A 12,038-nucleotide genomic window follows, 5' to 3' on the forward strand; every position below is an offset into this window, starting at 1 on the left:
TTCTTTCAAGTAAGATTTCTTTCTTGGCTCATTTTACTTTCATATTTTGATGTCTAGGTAGATTATGTATGAATTTGGTCTTTGTATTTTCTCATGTTAGTTCTTGAGATTAAAATAAATATGAGAATTTTTTTTCTTTAATTTATGAAAATAATAATAAATTAGAAAATCGATTCTAACAATCAGTTATACATATTTCCTACAATGACAATCATCTGGTTATGTAATTTCAGGATCTGTTTAGTTTTAATAAATCATGGCTTTAAGCATGTTGGCTTTTTCTCTTCCTTAGCTTGTCTTACTAGCTTATGACTTTGTGAAGTTCGCCTCAGTCGATATACACCTGCTCTTGCTTTCTTCCCATTTACATTCTTTGTATTTAAAATTGTCTAGTTGATTGTTACAATGCGTAAATATTATCACTGGTAGCAACAGTGAGTAGCAAAATAAAATATCAACTCCTAGCTAGCCTACCAAACAAACTTTAAATGGGTTAATAATTCAGGTTAGCTATCCTCGTTGCTCGCTTGGGCTTGAAACTGGTCTTGTACACACTTCCTAGATGAGCGTCAAACCAAAATAATTTTTGATTCCTCTCTTGCCATACTTGATATAGGTGATTAGTCATAGTCATCCAGTAAATGTGAGCATGAGGTACATTATATTACTCCTCGTGTTACAAGTTCACCTTGTCAAATTAACGTCATAGCCTGCTTTAGTGTTTTATATTTTCATTTATATAGGATGACAACTAACCAAACACCTAAGGTTGGAAAACCATACACCAAATGGAGTGAAGTTCAAGATGAACACTCCATTTACTTTATTGTTGAACAAGTTAAGTTGGAAAGAACGCAACCAGGAGGCTTAACCACCGAATGATGGGATAGTGTAGAAAAAGAAATGAACAAGCTATATGGGGACACATTAGATAAGACTAAAATGAAAAATAGGATGAGAACTTTGAAGAAGATATATGCTACTATGAAGCAAAATGTCACAACATAGTGAATTTGGGTGGAATGAAGAAATTCAAAAAGTTGATGTTGAAGATGATGTCTAGGAGCAATACCTTGCAGTGAGTTATATATATTGTTACTTTTTTTCCCAATATAGTTTAAAGTTATGTTATTTATTTTTCTGATTTAAGACTATTGATAATATAATAGGCACACCCAAAAAATTCTAAGTATAGGACGAAGACGTTACCAGACTATAATACTTTGGCCTTAATTATTGGAGATACTATCGGTGATGATAGGAATGGGTGTGAAATTAATGATGTCGAAGATTTTCAAAGTGAATTCACCAATGATGATATAGCTGCTGAAAAAGTTACCACACCTGCTCCTGAAGATACATAATTTGTTGACCCAGATGATGGATATTTTGTTCAGAACATGACCTTTACTAGTCCTGAAGTAACTCAATCATCTAATCAAGATATGAGAGCAGGAAAAAGTCATTTAGATGAGCAACCAATTTTGACATCACGTACCAAGAGAATTAAGAATTCTATTGGAAACAGCTTGGCAAAATCTGTTGATAGATGGACAACAATAGCTGAAGAACAAATAAGGCTACAACATGAACCAAAAAACACTTCTGTTGAAAAATTAATGCCTTTGATATTGGAATTAGACTTCGATGATGAATGAACTATGCAAACTGTTGACCTGAGAAATGCTGGATTTTTTGTTGCTTGGCTCCAGAGCTTAGAAAGAAATGGGTTATGTGCAAACTTGGTTTATATTGAGTGATGTCGTTTAAAAACATATTTTGTTGTTCGAATGATGTTTTGGGCTAGTTTCTTATTTACTTCTAGATTATCTATTCTAGAATTAACCCTAAGACTTATATTATGTTTTGTTGAAATTGTATATAGTATTATTATGGGTGAATACATAAAATCCCCTTCAAACTTGTCCACAAAATTTACTTTAGTAATGAAACTTTACGGATAGTTATTTACCCCCTAATTTAGTTTCAATTGAATTTAATACCTCCTCAAAAGTAGAGAACCACTTGTAGTGAGGAAGGTGTTCTACACGCACCTCCACCTATCAAATCTCCCTTCTTTATTTTTTTCACTTTTTATTTTTTTTTCTTCCACCATTCTTGAGATGGAAGGGGTATTTTTTATGCTACCTTTCTGGGCTATGTTCAATCATGGAAATTGAAGATCTACATTTTGGTTAAGCGATTCTGATATAGCTTTGAATAGCAAATTGGTGGTTTTTGCCATGGGGGCTGCCCTTTTCTCTTTGTTTTGTTCACAAATCAAACGAAGCTGAGACCTGCACTTTTCTCTTTTGCTTTACTCAAATACAACAAGTTTGAGCCATCAATAACTCATTCAAATTGGAAAATCCATTACATATTTGCTTTGAGATTTTAGTTTGAAGAATTAGACGTCAGAGAAATCGATATTTTCAATACGAAGAATGATTTCGATTTCTTAGATTTTTCTTTGCTTTACCAGTGATTTCGCTTTTGATGTACATCTTGATGAGAAATTAAGATATATCAATGGTGATTTGTCTTTTAGACGAAGAAACCCTCTTTTCTTGTTTGCTTTTAACATTATAGATTAAAAAACTATAAAGATGAAAAGAACATTCAAAGAAAATAGAGAGATTCATCGGAAAAAATATCTGCCAAAATTCCCAGCAATCTGTACATCAAGAAATTAGTTGCAGGTCTATATTTTGGGGGAAATGAAAGAAAGGAAGACGATGAGGAAAAAAAGAAAAGTATAAAATAAGAAAATAGAATGAAAGAGATGGTCCCACTAAAAATTAAAGGAAAAATTAATTATCAGTCCCTAATTGAAAAATGACACGTGTATAGCTAACTATTTTTCTTTACACTTTTTCATTTGTTACGCGCGTGCAGGGAAGTAGTTCCACTTTCTTTGCCACGTCACATTTAAGGGGGTATAAAATTCAATTGAAACTAAATTAGGGGGTAAATAATTACCCGTAAAGTTAAAGTGCCAAAGTAAGTTTCGCTGCCAAGTTCAGGGGGGATTTTATGTATTTTCCCTATTATTATTTATCTCTTCTTTGTTTTCAAATTACGTTACATATTTGTTCCAAATTGCCATCATAAGAATATTCCGCTCTTTCTTATGCCATTATAGTTTTAAAATTAATTCATTTACTTGTCAAATAGGATGGCAAAGGAATATCACATCATGGTGTTTCTGGTAAAATGTGTATTTTTAATTAGTATCATTGCAAATTATTTTAGTGTTGGATAAAAAAAAGAGTGCACAGATCAATTTTAATTGGAGCGAAGTTTATCAAATATTTAATTGAAGGACATTCTCGTGGATGTTATCACCTACTATGTATGAATGTTGAATGTTTCTTGCAACTTGCATATAAGATGAAAACAAGAGGTCTATTAATTGATTCAAGAATGGTTAGAGTTGAAGAACAACTCGCTATATTTTTATTGGGAAAAATGCCGATTTTACCCCCGAACTTTGATAAATGATACGTCTATGCCTTTCGTTATACTTTGTGTCCACATAAGCCCCTGCCTTCCAATTATCGGTACACACATGCCCCTCTCACTAACGGACCTCTCGTTTTGTACACGTGTCTTAATCCTAATCAACTACCCGTTTGACCATTCTTTTAACCCATAAACCCACAACCTTCCTCATAAACCCAATAACCCACCTTTTCTTTCTCTTAAACTGTCGAATGCACCACCACCGGAGGCAAATCTCCGTCCACCTTCCTCTTCCTTCTTTTTGGTCCACCGATCCGAATCGGAATCACTACCGTTTGACCCAAAATTCCCTCTCCTATCAAATCTTCGACCAGAAGAGGGTACAAAAGTTTTATTCGCTGCCCAATTATCAGATTCATTAGCTTTAGACTGGGAATCGGAGAAAAAACCTCTTGTTTTACCTCTCTCCCCCTTCTTTCAAAACCATTACCAGTCGATGTTTTCTTAGCTGCATCCCAATCATCAGTCTCGTCGTGTCACTCCTCGAGCCTACATCCTGGACGTGGCTGGCACTCGAAGACTATTGCTGGCCTCAAGCGAACCTTTGGCCTGGCTTACTTAACTCAGCGGAAGATAAAATTCATATCTATAATGATAAATGAACTTAACTGAACCGAATAACAAAATAACTGAGAATGTTTTAAAGATTAAACATTCAACTTGGCCAAAAGTGGCAACCCAAGTCTTAACAATAAGAAAAGATAATGAAAAGACTCAAAGGACTAACATCTGACTGTCTATGAAGCCTCTAATAACAACTGAGATTGATGTTAGGACAGACCCCACAACATCCTAATGAACTAACTAGAAAACAATAAAAAAGAGTCATCTGGAATGCAAAGAGGCTCACCAACAGACTCTTAACTGCTCACTGGATCAACGATACGCCGGATGCCGATCCTAGTTACCTGTGTCTGCATCATAATAAGATGCAGGTCAACTGACATCAGTACATTGAATGTACGAGTATGCGAGTTGGAATGCTAACAAACATAGGCTTGAAAGGAAATCTGAAAGAAACACTTACCTTGACTCTTCTCAACTCATGAACACTTACTGAACTCATTTCAATATAAAACAGTTTAAACAAGTGCAATATAAAGAAAAGTTATTTAATAAAGCATGATGTCAACTTTGTGTATGTACAAAGATACAACATAACTCTGAAATGTATGTAAAAATACAATAAACTGATGTATATAAAAATACAATAACTTATGTGGGAATTTCTTTAACCGACAATCATCACATAAGAGTTATAGTGATGATACAACGATCTACCTCACGCTGCCAACGCATCCTATACCCGGCCAAATGTATAGAACTTGAACTGCCTAATGGATCCACTAGTCTATTCTTGACATGATAAGTTTCATTATTTTGTTTGTCATTATGGCCAGAAGAAAACTTTGTATTCATTAATTAACTAAGTAGTAATATTATTTATTTTAAAATTTAACTGTGTAATTGCATTCGTCCAACTAAACAGGACAAATGAAATTACATTGTAATTACACTGTGACAATCAAACAGATCAATACAATTATTAGACTGTGTAATTATTAGATTGATCAATTTCAATTACCAAGTGGCTTTCCAAATCGACCCTAAACACATATTTGCGCTTACAATTTTCGCGGGTGATAAAGGTAGGTATATTATTTTTATTTCCGCCACCATCACTATTTATTCCAAGGCCCTCCTTCTCCTCCTCCTCCTCCCGTTTCCTCTCTGTTTCTCTCTCTCTTCTGCACATACAAAATCCATTTGTCTACCGCCATTTTCCGCACTTCGAGAACAACCTTCTTCACCAGCAAAACCCCTCTTTTTCATAATTTTCTCTTCTTTCTAACTTTTTTTTCTTCTAATCTCTGTTCACTCAAGAATTCCAGTAAACACAGTTCTGTAATGGATGCCGCAAATTTAGCCATGAAATCTTCTTCTTCTTCCTTCTTTTCGAAAACCCCATGTCTATTTTCTAGTCCTAAACCCATTTCAAGAGCACCCTCCTCTGTTTATACAGTGCCCTCGACTTTTAGACCCCTTGTGAAATGCATACAAGCTCCGTTCTTACCATCCCCATTAAACCCTGATTCCAAAAAGCCCTTAAATTCACCCTTTACCTGTTCAGCTGTTACTTCTTTTCCTTCCCAATCTCATCCCAATGCGCATTCGGATGCTTCTTCTTCTTCTTCTGCCAAGCTTAAACTTCTGATTTCGGAATTCCAGTCCCTAGTTGAACCAATCGATCGCGTGAAGCGTCTAATGCACTACGCCTCACTGCTCCCTTCTATGGATGGGTCCGTTAAGACCACGGAGAATCGCGTGCCGGGTTGTACTGCGCAGGTATGGCTGCATGTGAGTTTAGATGAGGAGGGCAAGATGAGATTTTTGGTGGACAGTGATTCGGAGCTAACTAAAGGGTTTTGCGCCTGTTTGGTTTGGCTACTTGATGGGGCTGTCCCAGATGAGGTGCTGGCGTTGAAAACAGAGGATTTGAATGCTCTGAATGCTGTGGGGTTGAACAGGAAAGGATCTGCATCTAGGGTGAATACATGGCATAATGTGTTGGTCAGCATGCAGAAAAGAACAAGGGCTTTGGTGGCGGAGCGCGATGGAAAGCCGCGCAGCGAGCTGTTCCCGTCTCTGGTAGTGACTGCTGATGGTATCCAACCCAAAGGGAGCTATGCTGAAGCCCAGGTGCTCTTTCTGTTCACTCAATTATTCATGATTAGCAGTTGAGTTTTAGAAATTGCCGATGCCGAATAAAAAAAAAAAACAGGAACTTTGACCTTCAAACTTTAGTATCTCATACCTTTATTGTGAACTAGGAAATACTTGTTTATCATTTGTTTTGTGTTCTAGATTATTGTGTTTCGTTTGTTATAAAAGTAAATTTAGTGAGGCACCATGCATATTCGAGACCTTGATGCTGTTCTTTAGAATTAGGGACCTTGAACTTCCTGACCTTTAAAGTTCTAAGTTGATTTCTATTGTAATTGCAGGCTAGGTTCTTGTTTCCTGATGAATCAAGGGTCCAAGAACTTGTCAATGCGCTAAAAGAGAAGAAGATTGGAGTTGTTGCTCATTTTTACATGGATCCTGAAGTGCAAGGTGTTCTAACTGCAGCACAGAAGTTTTGGCCCCATATACATATATCTGATTCTTTGGTCATGGCAGATTCAGCTGTCAGTATGGCAAAATCTGGATGTCAATTTATAACTGTATTAGGTGTAGATTTCATGTCAGAGAACGTGCGAGCTATTCTTGATCAAGCTGGATTTCCAGAGGTAAATACATCCCCTGTTTTCTGTTCTATAATATCATGAGTCTCTGTTTACTTGGTCAACCAGTTGTGACTACCATTGTAATTGATTTCTTCATACTAGATCAGAACGGCTGTGACATGATGTGCAAATTTTTAAAAGAAAAGCCCATGTTTTTCAGTAAAAATAGACCTCATGAAAAAAGCAGCAGAGAGCAGTTTCTCCTACTAATAAATACACGATGAATTGTCATGTTAAGTGCTCTTTTTACTGCTTAATTGGATTACTACTTTGAAATTTGCCCATCTGTATCTCTTCCTGCTTAAAAAAACCCCTATGCTGTTGATCTTCTTTGATCCAAAATCCCTTCAAAGTCCATAGGCTAGCTTGTTCAACTTGGCCTAAGGTATACTTGTTAATAGGTACTAAAATCTTTTTGTGGTATACAGGTCCAGTTTTCTGCGATAAAAATGGAATCTTTTCTCTGTACGCCACCAATTTCATTGCTCATATGATATATCTTCAAGAATAGATGGGTAGACTATGAAAAAGAATTCAGACACTACTGAACCCACTTTTGCTTAAACAAATAGCATTTCACTTCTTCGGTGTGTGTGGGATGTAGGGGGTAAGATTTGGATTAATGAATATTATCCAACTGAATCAGTAATTTGAATCTTCCAAGCCTTTGGGATTTACCATGTTATTTTGGGATTATCTTCTTTTTCTAATACTGATAGTTTCTGCCATAACATGGAATATATCTATTACAGAATTTGATGATATCTTGTATGTGCTCTCAAGTATCCTCTGCATAGATTAATGCTTCTTTGTGTAGGTTGGAGTTTATCGGATGTCGGATGAACACATTGGTTGCTCTTTGGCTGAAGCTGCATCCAGTCCATCATACATGCATTATCTTACAACAGCTTCAGTTTCTTCTCCATCTCTGCATGTTGTCTACATAAATACCTCTCTGGAGACGAAAGCATATTCCCATGAGCTTGTTCCAACCATAACATGTACTTCCTCTAATGTTGTGCAAACTATTCTACAGGTCGGTTGAATTGCTTCCATTGTTTGTCTTGTTTCAAGTTCTTCAAAATATTTTTGTCTTTTCAATGATAAATGTCAATCAGATTTTCTTTAACTAATGAAGCTGCATCTAACATCTATCCAGGCATTTGCTGAAGTACCTGACTTGAAGGTGTGGTATGGTCCTGATACCTACATGGGCTCAAACATTATGGAATTGTTCAGTCAGATGTCCGTGATGACTGATGAAGAAATTTCTGAGATTCATCCTTTACACAACAGAATGTCCATTAAATCCTTGCTTCCTCGACTGCATTATTTTCAGGTAATTCAAGTTCTTTTACACTTAGGCAAATGAATTAGGTGTTAAATGGCCATTCTTCACTGTAATTTAAGTTGAAGCATTTGTTGAGGGTAAACTTTGAGGAAAAGATTTATCTCCTGGAAACTTTTATTTGAGAACATCAATAATGCTTTGATTTACTGTCTGATATTGTACAAATATGCTATTCAGCATCGTCGTTTTAGTTAATGAATAACCTATTGTTGCTTCTGTTGCTTTTTCCCTCCTCCAGGATGGGACATGCATTGTTCATCACCTCTTTGGTCATGAAGTTGTGGGGAAGATAAATGAAATGTATTCTGATGCATTCCTTACTGCACACTTTGAAGTTCCTGGTGAAATGTTTTCTCTAGCAATGGAAGCTAAGAAAAGGGGCATGGGAGTAGTAGGTTCTACCCAAAACATACTAGATTTTATCAAACAAAGGGTACAAGAGGCCTTGGATAGAAATGTAGATGACCATCTTCAGTTTGTTTTAGGAACAGAATCAGGAATGATTACTTCAATAGTTGCTACAGTCCGTAAATTACTCTGTTCTGCTGACCCCTCTTCTGGAGGAGCAAAAGTTAGTGTTGAGATTGTCTTTCCTGTCTCATCAGAATCAGTGACAAGAACATCTACAAGTTCATCTTTGGACCAAACGTTTGGTGAAATGAGGGATTCCTTGAAGGTCAATGTTATACCTGGAGTTGCAAGTGGAGAGGGGTGTTCTCTTCACGGTGGATGTGCCTCTTGTCCATATATGAAGGTTAGCATTGATTTTCTGTCATCCATTGCCTGCTTCTTCTTAAAAGTACTTACAATTGTCACATTTCATAGCTGTTATTATTTGCTATTGCCAAAAAAGATGAACAAAAATCAGTCTTTCTTTGTTTTCTTCAGTATCACTCTTATTCCTAATGCATATTAGAGAAGATCATTTCCTTCGTACTATTATTAGAGAATTCTGTCAACAGTTTTTATATGCCACGGTGCCTTTATATGTATGGGGTGCATTATAGGGATCCATATTATAGTTGACTATGAAAAGATGTTCAGAGGAGATTGTGAAGGCAGAGAATATTGGTCAAGAAATGTTCTCTAAATGGTTCAACGCATTCCTTCACATTTTTCTGTTATTCATTGTGCAGTAATATTCCTTGCAGTTTAGGAATCCTAGTGCCACTCCTGATTTCCAAAAGCTATCTTTTATTGCTTTCAGCTAAATTCTTGAATCTCCTAATAGTTTGGAACTTTGAGCTTCAGATCCGATGGCTCGGATATTTGAGAAATGGAGTCCCAAATTTAGCAACTTTAGGTTGGACATAGAACCTTTCCTGCAATGAACCTGTCCAGATTCCATTTAGTAATATACACAATTTAAGACCATGTGGGAGGGACTCACTTAGAGAAGCACATTGTGTACAAGCACACACATTTATATACATGTATCTTTATACATATCATAATGAAAATTCGCAATACCATGCATAACGGAACAACTTCTAACTCAGCTATATGTACATAAAAAAATATAAAATCATGTTAAAGCTATTAAGCTTAAGTGAGTGTAAAAAGCAATTAAGGGTGACTTTTCATAGCAATCATAGATTGATAACATGCAACAGATGATAAATGACATGTTACCGCAAGTAAAACTGTAAAACTACCCTACACTACACGGACAATATAAATTTTCGTGATTGCTAGGGGACTGATGGTAAAATTTCAGGTGGGTAATTAAAAAAACAAGAAAAGGAAATGAGGGGGTATATAGCGAATCAGTGCTCACACTACAGCATTTTGAACTCTTGAAGATTGATTTATTTTTCACTGTCTTAGACTTGAATATTGATTTATTTTTTCACTGTCTTAGACTTGAAATATCTTATTATCTCCAGGGACATACTTTTGCTTTTGTTTGTAAATATTTTTGCTGTACTTTCTTGGTGCTTTTTAATCAATACAATTACCGATTCTTAAAAAAATTATCTTTTTTGTGTCTTGGTAATTTCATTTTTTCCTTGTTTCAAATAGTCTTGGAGTCTGACAAATGAGTTTCAGCTGGGATTTGGACCGTTAACAGTCTTGTTCAATGCGTAGTAGGTGCTAAAGTTTTGTATTAATAAGTATTTTAGCATAATGATAAATTGTTTTTCCTTAAAATTCCCTGTTTAAAACTAATTATTAAAAGCTGTTTACTCGTTATTGCTTCCCCTTGTTACCATCGTTGCCATGAAACAGGCTAGTGTAAAGCATAAACAAACAGTAAAGGGAGGAATATTCTCCGTGACCCAGGTAGTATCAAGCATGTCATTGAAAGAAACTTGAAGGGAAATACACATAAGATGGGTAACAGACTAATAGTTGGGAAAACAAGATACAATTGGCGTAACTGTTGAGAAATAATATGATTTCACATTTATTTATTTTTTCTCCTTAGGTTGGGGGTGGGGTGGGGGGCGCACGAGTGAATTGTCAGGGCCCGAAGTGACGTTAAGGGCTTCATGCGATATTGTGCAGATGTCTTGATTCAATGAGTATAGAATGAGGACTCGCTTGATATTTGGAATTAAGGTAGACTGATGAACAGTTTGAACCCTTTTGATGAAGCAAGATGCACAGTCAAGAAACTATCAGACATGGCTTTCTTCAAAATGCTTGTTATTTAAGATGGTGGTGATATTTTATTAAGTTCTGTTTTTCCTTCTCACTTTAATGATAAAAGTAGCTCTTCCACTGTGAAATAAGCTTCCTAATATGCATTGTCTTGGCAAGGAGCACACTCCTGTTAAGATATTAAATCCCATATGATTGCCTTTGTAAACAGAAGATCTTAAATCCCATATGAACGTTCATTCAAAGCATTCTCATTGGACTCAAATATGAACGTTCATTCAAAGCATTCTCATTGGACTCTCAGTGAGATTGAGTATAGTCTAGCCTCTTCCTGATCTTTCAACATTTTAACTCCCCTTCCAATCTTTTTATATGTGGTTGCCCCAAACTAGGTGCCTTCAAATGTTGCATTGTCATCATAGAATGACCTATTGCTACATGTTATATTTTTTCAAATCTTGCATTGTTGACATAGAATTACTTGTTGCAGCATGTTAAACTTCAACTTAGTTAAGTGCAGTTATTTAGTGGATGTCTTCCTGAACCAAATATAATTTTTTTCTTTTCTAAAGATGAAATCTGATTTGATTACATCCTTTTTCTGTCAGATGAACTCTCTTAGCTCGTTGCTAAGAGTTTGCCACAGCTTGCCCCATAACAAAGCTGAACTTTCAGCTTATGAGGCAGGACGTTTCAGTTTGCTAACCCCGAAAGGAAAACAAATTGCGGATATTGGTTGTGAGCCAATTCTGCACATGAGACATTTTCAGGTTTGTTTCCTCATCTTTATTATCAAAATGAATTTATCCAGGTAACATGACAATGCCTCGTGTAGTTTGCTTTGAGCAAATGAAGAGATATTATAATTGATCCTGCAGTAGTCCATTTTGAGTTGCACACGAAAAGAGCTAGTTAGTTGGATATAGAATTAAATGTTTTCTCTTGAACTCCCCTTTTGCAGGCTACAAAAAGATTACCAGAGCAGCTCATCAATCAAATACTTCAACCTTGTGATAATGGACAATCCAGCTCGCATAATTACAAGAAAAGCTGGACCAACAGTGGTATTTAGACAGATGGAAGTTACTTCCCTTAATTAGATATACTAGGCAAGGCCTGAAGGAACATTATGCCTGCCACATTTTTTCTGCTCGGTACATGGATCATACAGCGATTTTGTGCTGTGTGCATGCCTTGATTGTTCTGGTTCTTACTTTTTATTATTATTTTCACCTGATTTAGCGTGATAATAGATTTATAGATAGAGGAAAATA

At 36.0% G+C, this 12,038-nt stretch overlaps 1 protein-coding gene across 1 annotated transcript; it reads left to right on the forward strand.

Annotated features, from left to right (window-relative positions):
- The first annotated feature begins 5,263 nt into the window (after nucleotides 1–5,263).
- Nucleotides 5,264–12,001, forward strand: LOC125824062 (quinolinate synthase, chloroplastic). The gene is made up of 7 exons (XM_049503416.1): nucleotides 5,264–6,222; nucleotides 6,528–6,812; nucleotides 7,627–7,845; nucleotides 7,969–8,148; nucleotides 8,399–8,914; nucleotides 11,373–11,534; nucleotides 11,726–12,001. Exons 1-7 carry the CDS (start codon nucleotides 5,431–5,433, stop codon nucleotides 11,834–11,836), a joined length of 2,265 nt encoding a protein of 754 aa, XP_049359373.1. The 5' UTR covers nucleotides 5,264–5,430; the 3' UTR covers nucleotides 11,837–12,001.
- Nucleotides 12,002–12,038: the final 37 nt, after the last annotated feature.

Source organism: Solanum verrucosum, unplaced genomic scaffold (genome assembly GCF_900185275.1).
Source record: "Solanum verrucosum unplaced genomic scaffold, falcon-dt-bn FXZP01000088.1, whole genome shotgun sequence".
NCBI lineage: Eukaryota > Viridiplantae > Streptophyta > Magnoliopsida > Solanales > Solanaceae > Solanum > Solanum verrucosum.